This window comes from Salvelinus sp. IW2-2015, linkage group LG36 (genome assembly GCF_002910315.2).
Source record: "Salvelinus sp. IW2-2015 linkage group LG36, ASM291031v2, whole genome shotgun sequence".
In the NCBI taxonomy this organism is placed as follows: Eukaryota; Metazoa; Chordata; class Actinopteri; order Salmoniformes; family Salmonidae; genus Salvelinus; species Salvelinus sp. IW2-2015.
Window position 1 is genome coordinate 32,576,503 of NC_036875.1, and position 17,332 is coordinate 32,593,834.

The following is a 17,332-nucleotide window of genomic DNA, read 5'->3' on the forward strand; positions in this document are numbered from 1 at the left end:
ACAGGACCTTAGCACATAGAGCGCACCGATTGGTGTCGCCTCGTTAGGCAGTATGTGTTACACCTGTGCTGGTTGCCATCTCGTTAGTGGGAAGGTGTTTCACCTGTGCTGGCCCAGGTGCTATTCTTTATCTGATCTTCCCTGTTTTTGTTTTGCTCCACTTTTTGGTTTGATTCCTGTATCTTTGTTGTGGGTTTTTCTTTTGTTTGCCTCTTGGGCAAATTTAGTTTGCACTCATGGTGGGTGTCTTTTAGGACCCAGTTGTTGTTGTTACTAGTCAACTTTCAGTGGACACCCCCATAGTGTCTTTCAGAACCCCTCCTAAAACCCCACCTGTTTAGTTGTGGTTGTTGTCAGTGACTCTTCGTTAGTTCTTCTTTCTGTTTGAGTGACAATTTTGGGTTTTCTTGCTGGGGAACTTAACATTCTTCATTAAATACATTGAGCTGATCTTGTTTATACTGTAACAGATGTTAGTGAATGATAAATTGAACTCAGAAGAATAGTACAGAGCAGTGCAAAATTCTTTATGTTGAGTGAAATCACATCATCACAGTCAAGTTGTTTTCATTAAAATTCAAGCATTGGCAGTAATACTTCACTTAACATATTGGACAATATCAAGCTATTTAAATTTCAGGACAGGTATGTGGAACAACTGATATGCTGTACATAAAATGTTACATTAAATGGGAGATAAATAACAGAAGCAGGATAGAATCCTTAGCTATTACAGCTCTATGATTTGTTCATTTGCCTTATCTGTAAGTCTGTATTGGGGGTTGAAATATTTGTCTAGATTCTTTTAATTCAAATGTTTAAAATAGGTGAAGCAATTGTGGCCCGAAGCAAACAGAGTTAATACTTTACATCACTTTTGAAACACTGTAGTATTGCTAAACAAGCCACTATTGAATAAACATAAACCATGTCGATAGGAAAGATATCATTTGAAGATGAAATCAAAGTAAGTTTCAGAATGAATACTTGAATGTGACCCCTAGAAAACAGTTGGTCCTCACTCTTTATAAAACAATACGTACTGATACCGCAGAAAATAATGTTTGCCTTCTAATATGTAACATCAAACAAATCAACAACTATAGATCGTAACAAAGGAATGCCAATAATGTAGTATATTTTGGATTTCTTTGAACAACACTTTATGATACATTTCAACGACTTAGTGTGATTTTAAATAGATTTGTATGATATTTACTTTTTTTTTTTTTTTTTTAAACATGTCCATTTTGCAGGAGTAATGAACCATGCTTTATAAACGAATTACACATCTCATCAAAATTAACCAATAACTTAATAAAAAAATAAATTTAAAAAAGTAAACTAAAAAGCTGTCTCAAGGACATTTTCAGAGTTATTGCAATGCCTGGACAGGAACATGATATATAGAATAAGCTATGAACAATATATACAATTGCACTATTTAATGTTACAAAGTTTAATACTCCTCAACAAGCCCTATACGTTCCAGACACTTGAACAGGGATCTAAACCATCCACTCCAGACCTGTCCTCCAGTCACTTCAACACAACATGGTAGCCATCATTATTTTCATCTGCAATTAGAAGATAAACATAGGACAACTATTAGCTCTGTTAAAACATTAAATAAGTATACCAATTGCATATTTACATGAGGTTCTGTGCATTTAAGAGGTTAGTGAGGGAAATATGACCTTTCAGAGTGTTGACAACAAAGCTTGTTTCCTCTGTGAAGTTCTGCACCATCTGAGAAAGAAGAAATTAAGAAGATATTCATATGGCATCTCTTTCTCTTTATTTGTTTGATGCTGGTAGTCAATCAGTAACCAGACATCATAATCAAGTGCATGGAAACAGCGCTGGCCATAACAGCCTGAGCCAGTTGATTCTGTTGTAGTTCCTCTGCATCCATAGGTCTACATTCCCCTGTTTCCTACCAGTCATTAATGATTGATTTTCTATGCCGTTGCCATTTACACAGGGCCATTAGTGATATTAGTGACCCAAGCTGACTGACCCAAGCCAGCCCAGGGCCCAAACAACCAACACAGGGCCTCTGGAGGAGAAAACAGATAACCTAACAACTCCACAACCCCTACCACTAGCACTGTCACTACTCACTGATAGAAACACTACCCATGACCCCAACCCCTACCACTAGCACTACTCTCACTGATAGAAACACTACCCACGACCCCAACCCCTAGAACTACTCAACAAATGTCTATTTTTAAAACTTCGTCTCCCTCTCAAAATGCATTGGAGGAGAAGGTCAGAGGGTTACTTTGTAAAGCCAAGTAATTCATCTGCAGTTACTAATGATTAAATATGCATACATACAATATAACTACTAACCAAATGCTTGAAAATCAAATAGTAATCTGTAGATACACTATATCCTTCATCTGAACTCTGACCCCTGCCTTCTCTCACCTCATCAGAGACCAGTATGTGTATCCCTGTGGGTCCTTGTCTGTAGATGTGGCTGATCTGCTGGGGAGTTACACTGTAAAGGAGAGCTATCTTCTCTGAGAGGTCCCCCAATGTCAGGTCCTCCAGATATAGAGCATGGTACACTATAGACATAGGAGGAAAGGTGATTAGCTGAGGGTTAGAGATCATCATCAGCTAAAACATGATATGGGAAATACTGGAAAGTCACTGGAGGTTCTTAGTCCAGGACTAGGCTTATCTTTGTCTGGGAAAGGGTCCTTTGGTGTCAGGTAACTAGTACCCACAATAATTGGAGATGTACAGTAACCTACCCTCTCCCCCCCCGGGCTTTGTCTGTGGTTGATTCCTGGCTTGTTGTTGACACACATAGATGGTGAGGCGGGGCTGTATACACCTGTACAGAGTAAAGACGAATAACACCCATCCAGAATTGACCATGGTAAATGTGGGATAAAAGTTACACACTTGAGTAAAGTACTAATTGAACATGTGAAGTGTTGCCAAAAAATGTATATTGGAGTAGTCTTCCTGCCACTGCAGTTTAGTCTCACCTTCCTTTGATGGTGTTGAACAGCCGGATGCCATCTGACGGACCACAGATTTGGATCAGGTCCTCTCTGCTCATCTTCAACAGGTCAGCGCCTACAACATTCACAGAAGATCCACAGTCACTTACAAACTGGTCTGATGACGTTTTGGAGGAGCAAGGACATAAAGAGAGAGAAAAGTCCCGGATTATTCTCTGCTAAGGCCTTTCTACAAAGTTAGAAGCAATTATAGATTTGTAGTGTCTGACAGTCATCTGAGCGTCATTCATGTGTTAAATTATTTCACTTTAAAAATAATCTATATTTAATTTTCGCTGGAAATGTCCTTCAGATATCAATTACATGCATCAAAACAAAAAGCTACAAAGAACGGTTTATAGTCTTAGAAACGGGAATAACATTTTCAAGGAAATGGATGCTCTGGCAACAGTGTTCAGGAACATACAACTAGGTCTTAAGGTTGAGTCTTGCGTTAATTGAACCACAAACACACTACCTGAGAAGCTGGAGAAGAGCCTACAGTAAGGCGAGAACCTGTGAAGCTGAAGCCACAGCTGCGTGTCCTGCGGTGAGGACGATGGCACAAGGTGCTACATGTCAAAAAGAAGAAGAGCCCTTGAAATGAGTAGCTATAGCACCCACTGACTGCCCACTGTCTCCAAACAATTGCCTAAAAAAATAAGAGATGAGAGCAATGGCATTAATACTACTTCTCCCGTTACTTACATCAGAAGAGCAGCCGGACAGAATCAGCTCCCCCTGCTGGATTGGAGAGCTGTTGCTATAAAAGTAAAGTGTCACACAAATGGGGGAGATGACAAGAGTTGGGTCATTAAGTAATGACTTGTCCTGATAAGACTAGTGCAAATAGGCAGTTCCAATGGGATTGCACTGTAGATAATGGAGGATCCAATTTGGCTAACCTCTTGTCCTACATAACGGTTCTTCAGAAAATGCGTGGGTGTGCAACTAAACTGCCATAGATGCACAAAGACAGATAAATACTATATTTACCTCATGATCAACAATTTAAGTCAATGAAACAGTTCAATTCATCCAGATAAGAGCGGTGTCTTACCCATCAGTAAAGCTACATGAGGTGGGGGAGCTGTGGTAGACTGGGGAAGGAGTGTTGTTAGTGCTACCGAGATTTGGGGCATCAGGCCAGGGGGAACACTGAAACAAAAGAGAGAGAGGAAAATTAACTTTAATAAGATGTTCCTGGCAAAGAGAGAGGTACGCCTGGTTACTGTTTTATTAGGACATTGTGATTGTAGACTGATACAGACATAAGTGGGAAATCCTAGAAACCTAAAACCAGGTTAGTAGGAAACAATCACTGTTTTTTCCAGCATGTTGGTTGACGTCAAAAGAAAAGGCACTGACGGACTGTTGCCCTAACTGTCACAATCATTAACAGACAACTGCATCAAGGGCTGGTTACAGTGACTACGGAGTCAATCAACAACATGAGTGGACTAAAGCAACATATTAACATATTGTGACAGAATAGCTTGTCAAGTGACACACAGCCACAGTGTCAGGGTCCCTCACCTCGGTAAGCATGGTGGTTTCATGAGAGGATTGATATTTCTCCCTGTCTTGATGGGACTTTTTATCAATCTTTTCCCTATCAGTCTTCAGTTTACGATCAGCTCCTTTTGGCTTAAAGAAAATAGAATAAAAAATTAAGTACACAAAGAAATTAAATGAACTAATAGCTCTCACACACACACACACACACACACACACACACACACACACACACACAACCCCACCTAAGAGCCCCTTTACCTTGAAGACCTTGACCTGACAGCTGGAGGAGTGCATATGTTCCAGGTACTCTCCATGTTCGTTCTGAGTGAAGGTGTCTATCTGGATACGGAAGGGAACTCCCTTCTCCCCACCATGCTTCCTAGGGGTGAACTCAGTGCTAATGCAGTTGACCTGAACACAAACAAACATACATACACAATCCATGAGCCATTCTATATGGTAATTAGACCTGTTGTTTTTCAACTCTTGATGATCGGCTATGAAAAGCCAACTGAAAATTATTCATGATTATTATTTGACCATGCTTGTCACTTATGAACATTTTTGAACATCTTGGCATAGTTCTGTTATAATCTCCACCCGGCACAGCCAGAAGAGGACTGGCCACCCCTCATAGCCTGGTTCCTCTCTAGGTTTCTTCCTAGGTTTTGGCCTTTCTAGGGAGTTTTTCCTAGCCACCGTGCTTCTACACCTGCATTACTAGCTGTTTGGGGTTTTAGGCTGGGTGTCTGTACAGCACTTCGAGATATTAGCTGATGTACGAAGGGCTATATAAAATAAAATTGATTGATTGATTGATTGATAATTAGAGTTTCAAATGCAAGAGATGGGTGGAATTGGAAAATAGTCCCTCTGGGATGTGGGAAGTCACTGTATAAACTCACTTCCTAAAACCTTTTATATGTCTAATGATTTTACTTTCACCCCAATTCCAGGACCAAAGTAAGCTAGAAAGCAGGGAAAAGAAATAGATATTTGACTGTGTTACCTGGATGAAGACGGATGCGTTCTTGACGGGATCCCAGAGGAACTCTATAGTGTTGAGCTGCAGTGGGTGAGCACGAGGCTCGACGACACCCACAGAGAGGGGGGTATCTGGACACAGTCAATCAAGTCAGTAAGTCACAGCAGGTCAGAAGAAATTCTTATGCCTTTTTACCAGGTAGATACTTAGAAAGGATTAGTCAAAACGGTAAATACCTAATAATTGCATAGTAATTACACTTCAGTATTAGACCAAAGGCAATGTAGATCATATCATAGGTCAGTCAAGCATACTGTGGTTGGGCTTTACTTAAGAAGTTCTCTGGTCTGCAGGCAACCAGCCTTACCTACATCCAGGATCCTGTCCCCAGGCCTGTTCCATCTCCAACCCTCCAGCTGCTGATGTTCTGAGTACTGCAGGCGCCGGTCATGAAACACCACACGCACAATGCTCTGTGGACAAGCAGGACAAAGCATTAGTACGAAGCACAGTGACTAGGCAAGGCAGCCTCGCACATGGCCGATCGCCAATGTCGTTCGGCAAAGTGCGAAAAGCTACGCACAATCTCCCAGAAGAACCATTTACAGATCATTTATTCAGACAGCATTAACGAGTGGAGATCCATATGGATTGCATCACCCTTGGCTTCAGCTCATATGAATAACACTTAAAAGAACAGCCACAGATTCCCATTGACTAAAAGCATAGAAAGGTAGATAATGCTGGGGTTAAAGCCATATAGGATTCAATTATGTCTGATGGTTGTGCAATAATCTGCCATCATGACAAAACTATTTGTTGACAGAAGCTATGAGATAAAACATCCATGAGTTCTTCCTGTGCTATTAAGACATTTAGTGAGGAATCAGTAGAAGTTGTTTGAAGTGTCACCGTTTGAGAACAAAGCACATACATAAAGCTTTTCATTATTAAAGCACTGGTCTGGATCGGTAACGACAGACTAGACAACTGCCTGTGCATACTTAATTATTGTTTCCACACAAACGAAGGGACATAAATTAATGTTCCTCCTCACTGTTGCATTAGTATTAAGTTAATTGCACATTTAAAACCTACTAAGAACATAAATCAAATCGTAAAATTAACAACCTGTAAAAACAACGTTTCCATTCATTTCAGCCTATTACACTGAGAGGCTCATGCGTGACTGCGCAGAGCACAAGGACATAGACAGACACAACACGTCATCTGTTTGTACAAGTGCCACCTGTTCCATTCTAGTGTCGTTAGACTGCTTCATTGAACACGACCGAAATATGACCGTCCATTCCTGACAGCCTGACGACACAGAACTTTCAAGTGGATGGATATGTGTATTGGGACATGGCTAAATTCAATTAAAATGACTTCATTTTTCCCTTCATGGAAAATGCATACCGATATCTGCCTTAATTTTAAACCAAGTCATTTGATTGAATTTCACTGGTGATAGACATAAAGGTATATCAAAGTCAACTCCCATAATTAAAATCACTTAAAAACAAACATAGGTCCAACATATTATAACAACCTGCAACAAAATGTGCACATAGGGACAACTTGAGTTGTACTAATGGGTGTTATTCATAAACCAGTGGCATCTTCAATATACCACTTGTTCTTTTTGAAATAATGAAATAAAGTTAAACAAGGTTTCCTTTACAACAAACAAGAAGGGTCTTGATATAAAACATAGGATTGTAATAATTCCCTTGCTATATTGATCAACGTTCTTGATGCACATTTCATATTTGAAAAAGAAAGACAAGAAATACATTTCAACAAAGTAAAAAGATGTCAAAACTTTATGAATAACTCCCAGTAGTAAAGTCTATAGACGAAAGCAGAACTGTATGTAAGATGAACTTATGCAAAAAGAGCAAATAAGACAACTTGAAGGTATGTGATGTGTTGTGCGATAAAGCTGATGCGTTGAAGGGTAAGCTGAACTGAGCTGAGTGTGCGGTGGTGTATAAGTTCAGAAGGGGAGAAGATGGGTGATAGTACCAAGTCTTCAAAGATGGCACCCGCCCAACCCCCGAAGTGGAAAGAAGAGGGTTGAGGAGTCACCTGTGTGTTGACAGTTTCAGGAAATGGAGGATACATACAAACAGATAAAGAAAAAAAGGTCAGAGAAGAGGTCACATGAAAGTCAAAAATACATACACAATACCTTTAACCTACCTTAACATATTTGCTGCTTATATCTGTATACTCCACTAGTTTTCTGTTAAGCATACGGATTTCGTAGGACTGACCTACATTTTAAAACATTAAGACAAACCTGATTAAAATTGAAAACTGTGAAATCAATCAGTCAGAAAAAGGGGCAGCATAGGAATAGAAATGCATTTAATAAGCACCTTATCTTTGAAAAATCATTTTAAAGTCAGGGTTTGCCCCCATAGACCCCTTGCAGTGCCCCCTAAAAGCTTTCAACCACATTATGGTTGAGCCCACCAATTGTCAAATAAAAATCTTTACTTTGCAATTTACTATTACAATTTCCATCATATCAAGCAAGTACTTCTGTGCAATAGTCATATCATATAAACATATTTTAAAGGCAGGTAGGCCTACATAGTAGACTAACTTTAAAAAAAATAATAATAATTAATGTGGGGGTTGTATAATTTTGGGCTGGTTTACCAATAGTTTCCAATTTCATTCACCGAAATGTACAACCTACCTAGTAACCTTTGGTAAATGGCCGTCTTATATACAATATATTCTGAACCAATAAATACATAATACAAAAACCCAATGGATGATCGTAAATTAGACCACAAGAGAGAACAAGAAGATGAGAACAATGAGGGAAAATGCAGTTCAAGATAAGATGAATATGAAAATCAAATATATACCTTGGGGGAGCTTTCATAAACTAAAGGGGTATATCTAGAAATGCAAGATTCCTGATGTGGGACTATTTAAAGGGGAATTGTGTGTCTCTATGTAAATAAGCTGAACAAGATTTACTAAAATGTAAGTGTCATTCATCTAAATGTAAAGAAAAAAGAGTGAATATGACCATTACATGAACTTCCTTTGCCTAAAGACGAGCTTGCAGCTTGTGTGTGATGCAGTTGTTTTCTTTACTGGAGGGGTGTTTCCCCATATTGTATCTGTGCTGATAAGAGGGAGAATGTTCCTCTGAGTGGGCCTACACTCAATTACGTGCCATGAGAATTCCATCCAACAACCTATGACTTTAGTAATAAAGAAAGAATAGCTAGCTACCTTGGTTTAGATAAGTCAGAGTTTCTTCTTGCTGTTTTACAGCGGGCGAGGTGGCTGCACAGAGAACATATTGGAAAGGAGACCATTTGGCGCCATTTTCTGTTGCGTGCCGTTCCTCCTCGTGTTTCAGGAAAGGCGCCAAAGCATCTCTGAGCGAGAGCAGCGAGAGAGGGGGGAAATGTGCAGTTGATCATTAATTATCGAAGCACAAATAAGTAAGAGGCTTCTCAATGGTCAGCCAGACGTAATCTTATCAGTACCTCTTGACTAAGGTGTAGGTAGGTAAAATGTTTTAATAAACTTGGATGATGCATAATCACATTGCACAACATTATTTTGCCATATATTGTGTACTTCACATTAAAATCTGAGGTGCATTGGAATAAAGTAGCAATTTTGCAAGGTCTTGGCCTAAGCTACTACAACACTCAAGTGCAATATTGGTGAAGTTGTGGGCTAATAAACATGTATGAAACATTTAGCTGCTTTCAATCCCATTTAAATGTTACATTTTTTTCTTAAACGCTTCATACATTTTTTCTCCACTGAATTAAACTTTTCTGATTATAAAAGTTCTCTTAAAACATAGAAAAGTTTTCTAATTGGAGATGTCCACTTACCGAATATAACTTGCAGTTGAATGCTGGTGGTAGGGCTCTGGCTGATTGTGCCAAAACAACATGTTTTCCAGTGCAGCGTCTAAAGTATCCCCAGAAACAGAGAATGGGAGTTGGGTATGGCACCCTGGTGTGTTGCTTCCACAGGTAGGTCTGATAGCGCTCTCAAAGAAGTTTGCCGGCCAGCACCCTGCTACAGACTTATATACCGGGTATGACATCACTTTCAACTCATTAGAATACCTTACATGACCTTTGAGAAGCGGACTGTGACTCACTGATTGCCTCCCAAATGGCACCCTATTCCCAATATAGTGCACTACTTTTGACCAGAGTCCATAGGGCTGTGGTCAAAAGTAGTGCACTATGTAGGAAATAAGGTGCCATTTGGGATACAAACACTGACACACCTCCCCTGCCCCATAGTAGTGCAGGACAGGTAGCCTAAAATTTGAATAAGTGCACAGTCCGATTTGTATTTTTTAATGGCTACTTGGCTAGATCAGCTTTAACATATCTTTTTTTTCTAGTGTTTTTGCTTTCTTTTGTAAAAAAATAAATACATACAGTACCAGTCAAATGTTTGGACACACCTACTCATTCAAGGGTTTTTCTTTATTTGTACTATTTTCTACATTGTAGAATAATAGTAAAGACATCAAAACTATAAAATAACACATATGGAATCATGTAACCAAATCAAAATATATTTTATATTCTTCAAAGTAGCCACCCTTTGCCTTGCCTTTGCACACTCATGGCATTCTCTCAACCAGCTTCATAAGGAATGCTTTTCCAACAGTCTTGGAAGGAGTTCCCACATACAGTTGAAGTCGGAGTCATTAAAACTCGTTTTTCAACCACTCCACAAATTTCTTGTTAACAAACGTTCGTTTTGGCAAGTGGGTTAGAACATCTACTTTGTGCATGACACAAGTAATTTTTCCAACAATTGTTTACAGACAGATTATTTCATTTATGATTCCCTGTATCACAATTCCAGTGGGTCAGAAGTTCACATACACTAAGTTGACCGTGCCTTTAAACAGCTTGAAAAATTCCAGAAAATGATGTCATGGCTTTAGAAGCTTCTGTTAGGCTAATTGACATAATTTGAGTCAATTGGAGGTGTACCTGTGGATGTATTTCAAGGCATACCTTCAAACTCAGTGCCTCTTTGCTTGACATCATGTGAAAATCAAAATAAATAATAGTTAACGAGGAAGAATAATTCATTAATGAGGAAGGAAAATTATGTGGATATATTGAAGCAACATCTCAAGACATCAGTCAGGACATTAAAGCTTGGTCGCAAATGGGTCTTCCAAAAGGACAATGACCCCAAGCATACTTCCAAAGTTGTGGCAAAATGGCTTAAGGACAACAAAGTCAAGGTATTGGAGTGGCCATCACAAAGCCCTGACCTCAATCCTATAGAAAATGTGTGGGCAGAACTGAAAAAGCGTGTGCGAGCAAGGAGGCCTACAAACCTGACTCAGTTACACCAACTCTGTCAGGAGGAATGGGCCAAAATTCACCCAACTTATTGTGGAAAGCTTGTGGAAGGCTGCGTGAAACGTTTGACCCAAGTTAAACAATTTAAAGGCAATGCTACCAAATACTAATTGAGTGTAGGTAAACTTCTGACCCACTGGGAATGTGATGAAAGAAATAAAATAAATCATTCTCTCTACTATTATTCTGACATTTCACATTCTTAAAATAAAGTGGTGACTGACCTAAAACAGGGAATTTTTACTAGGATTAAATGTCAGGAATTGTGAAATACTGAGTTTAAATGTATTTGGCTAAGGTGTATGTAAACTTCCGACTTCAACTGTATGCTGAGCACTTGTTGGCTGCTTTTCCTTCACTCTCCGGTCCAACTCATTCCAAACCATCTCATTTGGGTTGAGGTCGGGTGATTGTGGAGGCCAGGTCATCTGATGCAGCACTCCATCACTCTCCTTGGTCAAATAGCCCTTACACAGCCAGAAGGTGTGTTTGGGGTCATTGACCTGTTGAAAAACAAATGATAATCCCACTAAGCGCAAACCAGATGGGATGGCGTATCGCTGCAGAATGCTGTGGTAGCCATGCTGGTTAAGTGTGCCTTGAATTTGAAAAAAATCACACACAGTGTCACCAGCAAAGCACCCCCACGCCATCACACCTCCTCCTCCATGCTTCATGTCATGCAGAGATCATCCGTTCACCTACTCTGCATCTCACAAAGACACGGCGGTTGGAACCAAAATTCTCAATTTTGGACTCATCAGACCAAAGGACAGATTTCCACGGTCCAATGGCCATTGCTCGTGTTTCTTGGCCCAAGCAAGTCTCTTCCTCTTATTGGTGTCCTTTAGTAGTGGTTTCTTTACAGCAATTCGACCATGTAGGCCTGGTTTCCGCAGTCTCTTCTGAACAGTTGATGTTGAGATGTGTCTGTTACTTGAACTTTTTGAAGCACTTATTTGTGCTGCAATCTGAGGTTCACTTAACTCTAATGAACTTATCCTCTGCAGCAGAGGTAACTCTGGTTCTTCCTTTCCTGTGGTGTTCCTCATGAGAGCCAGTTTCATTATGACATTTGATGGTTTTTGCGACTGCACTTGAAGAAAGTTCTTGACATTTTTCGGATTGACTGACCTTCAGGTCTTAAAGTAATGATGGACTGTCGTTTCTCTTTGCTTATTTGAGCTGTCCTTGCTATCTTCTGTATACCACCCCTACCTTGTCACAACACAATTGGTTGGCTCAAACGCAATAAGGACAGAATTAACTTTTAACAAGGCACACCTGTTAATTGAAATGCATTCCACCTCGTGAAGCTGGTTGAGAGAATACCAAGAGTGTTCAAAGCTGTCATCAAGGCAAATGGTGGCTACGTTGAAGAATCTCAAAAATAAAATATATTTTGGGTTTAACACTTTTTTTGGGTTACTACATGATTCCAGTTGTGTTATTTCATAGTTTTAATGTCTTCGCTATTATTCTACAATGTAGAAAACAGTCAAAATAAAGAAATATCATTGAATGAGTAGGTGTGTCCAAACTTTTGACTGGTATTGTATATATTAAAAAGGTTATTCAATGGGCCATTTGTCCCTGGCTCAGCCTACTGTTCCAGCCTATGCTTCAGCTCCCTTGGCTGCCAAGGGAGCTATTTTCGTACCAAAAGAGCATATCAAAGTCTCAGTTGGGTTAATGTTTAGACAGAAGAACTAATGCACTGAGCAATCGAACTGCATACCAATGCTAAATTCGATCACCTAAATATACAAATACAAACTTATATAAACAAAGTGAATCAACTTGAATGTTTGTTTATTTCTAAAGCAAACAAATGTACATTGAGGCAAATCATCTATCACAGGTGGATTTGAACAAAACCCTTTTGTACAAGTTGTCATGAAAAACTACAACTAAAATAAAACTATCATAAATACAGATATGAATCTTAAATGACAAAACAATAGAAACAAACACAATAACATGCAAAGTGAACAGATTGCTAGGATTAGCTTCTCTTAGGGACCATCATCACCTGCAGATAATGATCCAGATCTTCATGGGTCATCAGCCAATACAGTACTTTCTGTCTTTAACAAAACAATTGGCTTCTCCCTAACACACAATCAAATTAAATGAACATACTTACAAAAGGATGATGGCCCCATTTAAAAACAAACAAAGCAAACAATTAGTGTCATTTTTTAAACTGTTCAACAGATGGAAATAGATGCCACATACTTTGCTATAGTAACAAGGCACGCACACACAGTGCACCTTTATAAAGCCACATGCCCAAATATGTAGTACTGTACTAAAGGAGACCCAGTACTGTACATGTCTGCTTGGCATCTTGAGACGGTTAGGTCCTGTATAGTGTACACAGTTGTCTAGGGCAGACAGAGTCTTCGTAGTTCTGGACAACTCACAGAACTCTGTGAGTGTATTCCTGCCAGGTGGCTACCTGTTGTTGTAAAGGCTGACCAAACTGATGTGGTTACAAGTGCACTTCAACAGAGAAAACAGGACCCATCGATTAAAGGCAGCAACAAGTGGATGTGCTGCCCAAAAACATGCAAGCTAATTCGCTAACGTGCAAAAAAAGTGAGATAGCCAACCTTTTTATTTCATTACATGAAAGTTGCGAAGTGGTGATTGATCAAGAGTTATGTACAAAATACTTAAGTTTGCTCATCATGGTATTTTCTTTATTGCAAAAGCTGTAGTTACGTGAAAGGAAGGTGATGAGAAGATGGGTGTAATACTGTATTATTATAAACAACTAATTTTTGCATCATCGTGAATATTATTGTATCGGTTTGCAAGCCAGTTTATTGTAGTTCCTGGAGTAATGGTTTCACATTTTTAAGAGCTGAGAGCTTCTGTATGTACATCTATCCTGTTTTTCAACAGTAGAAGTGATCCAAACATTACTGTGGAAAATGAACATAAACCTAGTTGGGCCGGTTTCCTGGACGCATATTAAGACTAGGACTAAAACACACTTTTAATAGATATTCTCCATTGAGAATAGTTTTTAATCCAGGACTAGGAGTCTGTCTCAATGAATCCACTGATCTCCTTCCAAAACTGAGCCTGTAATATTCGCATTACAACAAGTGTAGGGTTGTTACTCATCATCAGACAGGTATACGTTATAAACAGCAGCATCAATGCCATAATCTGGCAACACAGGTGGGAAGAGGGTGGGAATAAATAAACGTGACACTTTGGATTTGTTTAGTGTTTTCACTGACAAGTTTGTTGTCATGACTGATAATGGCACACACATTCAGTGTGACATCATTAGCAACATGGACATTGAGTAGGTTGAGAACACTCATTCTAATTCTATGAGTTGGAAGTGATCCCTTCAATTTCACTTGATTGATTCAGGGAATGTAAAGAAATGTAATGTCTTGGTGTATTTTCTTCCCTTCATGTTTGTTTTTATTTGACAATGGAAATGGAGGTAACCACAACAATAATTGATTGTGAGTTGGAAAGACAGATTTTCTAACTTCAGACACTGTTGCATCTTTACCGCTCTCCTTATTTTGAACAGCTTCAATTTTAGATTGCCAATTTTTGGTTGAAAAAATGAAGGTCACCATTTATTTAACACAGTACTTCTATTTTTTCTCATGATATAGCCAAGCTATTAGCTGGAAGTTGGCTTCTGATAATGTTTGCGTCATAATTTCTCCCAAACTAATGGATACTAACAATAAAAGATAGTGTTAGTTTACCTGGGCTTAAGTTAGTCTTTATAATGATTGACATATGTAACATTTTTTTATTAAAATGTTTCCTTCTTACACTTTTTATAGGATTGTATAACACCATACCTCAGTTAATAAAGAAAAACAATCTACTAATTCTACTTCATTGGCTGACATATTTGATTTTCATTGTTCCTAAACTGTTTATAAGGGCTTTATATCCTCACTGGGCCAACCATATGATTCTTTATCACAAACCGACTGTCATGTGGTCCCCCTTAGGAATAAGGTCTTCCGACCTCAATGGGACTTCCTGGTTAAACGTGAAGAACCTATTCTACTGTGACATTTCAGGCTGTGTTTACTCATCCAATTGCATTTGAAGGGGTGTTTTGTGTTTGCTGAATCAATATCAGGGTATTATTTGGTATTGGACCATACGTACCATTCTTATTGGACCATTTCATAACCCTTGGTTACGTTTCCACCCCTACACTCTGAATGCTCAACATAATGAATATCTGATCTTTACCTTACAACACATTGCTAGTGATGTGTTATAACAGCGGGGGGGGGGGGGGGGGGGCGACGAGACGAGACAAATGAATGTACAAGTTCCATGGGGGGGGGGAAAGAGCAAAGTAAGTGAAGCGGTGGTTGAAGCGATGAGCAGGTCATAGGGTCACCCAGAGGAGTCCAGTGGGGTGAAGGAGGGAGGAAAATAAAAGGAATGGAAAGGTCTGGAAGAGGCACGACTATGGATCTGTCCCAAATGGCACCCTATTCCCTATATAGTGAACTACTTCTGACCAGAGCCCAACAGTAGTGCACTATATAGGGAAAAGGATGCCAATTTGGGAAGCAACCTTTTCCCCCTAATTCAGATGCACAGTACAGGCAGACGGATCTGTGTTTTCCTCCCTCTGCTCCTACAGCTAGCTGTGTGAAGAGACATCTGAGGAACTGCTGCTGTTGCTGTTGGTTGTCTGAGCCCTCTTGATGTACAAGTTCAGCAGCTTCATCTGCAAGAAGAACAGTTTTGCATTGTTGTGATCATGACAGAAAGGTTACAATGGCACCGTTGTCCCGACCAGGGTTGGTAAAAGTAAGTCAACTGAAATTTCAATATCAGCTTCCTGAATTAACATCTACAATACATTTTAGTAATTTAGCAGATGCTCTTACCGGAGCGACTTACAGTATTGAGAACTCAGCGACACAGGACTCAAAATGGAATTTACCCCAACCCTGGTCTAGACCAATCAGATGACAGAAAGCTGTGGCGGTACTGAGGTGACGGGAGAACGGCTGGCGTAGCGTGACAGGCAGAGTGACCTTAGTAACATTTAGCTCATTGTGCCAATTGCGTATTTCCTCACAGAAATGAAGACAACATTGTTTCAAGGTTGACATCTACTAATGAATGGGTAATCATTTTGTAAGTTAATGTTAGTGATATTTTTTTTTAAATCGGAGCTAGCTACGTCATCCAGTGGAATGACATGTCTGATTAGAGTAGAGCTTGCTAAGGGAAATGTGTGTTATAGTCTACTTACTACGGCGGCTCTAGGATTAGGCTTTGGGCATGGCTCTGCTTGGAATGTCGTGAGGGTCCAGAGTCTCTAATAAGGTGTAAACGCTAACTAACTAAACTGTCGCTGTAGCGATGAACCTACGAGCCAATGCTCCGTGACACTGCTGCTTTCTCAACCCAGCCAAGGTCATTGTGCAACAGGCTTAATCCAGCCAGCACACACTCTCTTACTCTCACTTTCTGCCTGGCCTGCCTGTCAGAAGCCAGGAATAGGAGGGGGAAAAAGGGGATTCACATTGGATAGTGTTCATAAGGCACAAAACGGAAGAAAACGGTCCGAAACGAGGAAGTACTACCGGAACTTGTCCAATGAGAAACACAGATTTTCATTTTCCGTTGCACAATGTTTTGCTACAGTGTGTCCTAATGAGTATGACCCTGATGGACTCCAGTGCCCCCTTATGCACGGCCACACAGGCCGCCGAGAGAAAGTGTAGCAAAAATTACCCTTACTGTACATCCCAACCACACACCACAGACCAAACCAGTCGAAACCAGAGGCGAAATAAAAACCTGGAAAACCGATAAGGGGGTTGTGTTTGGGGGACGTGTGTGTGTGTGAGGACTTTGAGATGCAGACGAGCACATGACAGTGGTGGGTAGCGTACCTTGCTGCCCGTGAGTAGCTGCAGGTGTGGTTTGAGCTCTTCTCCAATCACAGAGTAGATGGCCACCAGACAGAACACGCTGGCCTTGCGAACACTACTCTCTGTGTTGTCATAGCCCTGGGAACAGACATACAGACTATCACTGGACTGGCTGCCAGCAGGAGAAACACACACAGAGAAACAAGCACACACACATACTGAATCAGCTAGCAGCGAACACACTCGTGAACGAGCACACATAGAACAACAGGTCATTGGGAACGTGGGAGGAGTGGCAGAGGTGTGTGCCCAGGGGCAGAGTACAGGCAAACATTTCCAGGTACAAATTAGACAAACATTTCTCACTGTCAAAATATGAACATGAACAAATACGGTGTAGGCCTAGAACCTACCCAGGATGTTTCTACTAGATTTTCTTTCCATGACCCCTTTCCCTAATCCTGCATTCACAGGAGTTCTAAACCAAGTCATCTGCAGAGCTAAAACCACTAT

The 17,332-nt window shown here is 40.1% G+C and overlaps 2 protein-coding genes across 3 annotated transcripts in view; both read right to left on the bottom strand.

The window, feature by feature from the left end:
* Positions 1–1,211: 1,211 nt before the first annotated feature.
* On the bottom strand, positions 1,212–9,575 carry tfcp2l1 (transcription factor CP2-like 1). Of its 2 annotated transcripts, none has more exons than XM_023981526.2 (15): positions 9,408–9,575; positions 8,788–8,936; positions 7,732–7,805; positions 5,894–5,999; positions 5,551–5,657; positions 4,800–4,952; positions 4,560–4,670; positions 4,084–4,181; positions 3,732–3,786; positions 3,502–3,595; positions 3,009–3,099; positions 2,769–2,851; positions 2,437–2,579; positions 1,698–1,749; positions 1,212–1,577 (listed from the first exon to the last, which is right to left on the bottom strand). In XM_023981526.2, the coding sequence occupies exons 1-15, from the start codon at positions 9,467–9,469 to the stop codon at positions 1,540–1,542; spliced, it is 1,416 nt and encodes a 471-aa protein (XP_023837294.1). In that variant the 5' UTR covers positions 9,470–9,575; the 3' UTR covers positions 1,212–1,539. The 2 variants fall into 2 exon arrangements, with proteins under 2 accessions (XP_023837294.1, XP_023837293.1); XM_023981525.2 differs by having other exon boundaries at positions 3,009–3,141.
* Positions 9,576–15,218: 5,643 nt separating this feature from the next.
* LOC111959499 (CLIP-associating protein 1) overlaps positions 15,219–17,332 on the bottom strand; it is a gene marked incomplete at its 5' end in the record, with an annotated part of 83,176 nt that continues 81,062 nt past the window's right edge. The window contains 2 exons of the mRNA XM_070437636.1: positions 15,219–15,660; positions 16,841–16,957. Coding sequence (XP_070293737.1) covers positions 15,574–15,660; positions 16,841–16,957 — 204 coding nt within the window. The remainder of the gene's footprint in view (positions 15,661–16,840; positions 16,958–17,332) is intronic.

Coding starts and splice junctions, on each gene's coding strand:
- tfcp2l1 (XM_023981525.2), bottom strand. CDS start 9,469: ATGTTGTTTTGGCACAATCAGCCAGAGCCCTACCACCAGCATTCAACT. Junction 5,658..5,893: donor GGACAGGATCCTGGATGTAG/GTAAGGCTGGTT, acceptor GACTGTGTCCAG/ATACCCCCCTCTCTGTGGGT. Junction 3,787..4,083: donor TCATGTAGCTTTACTGATGG/GTAAGACACCGC, acceptor TTACTTTTATAG/CAACAGCTCTCCAATCCAGC.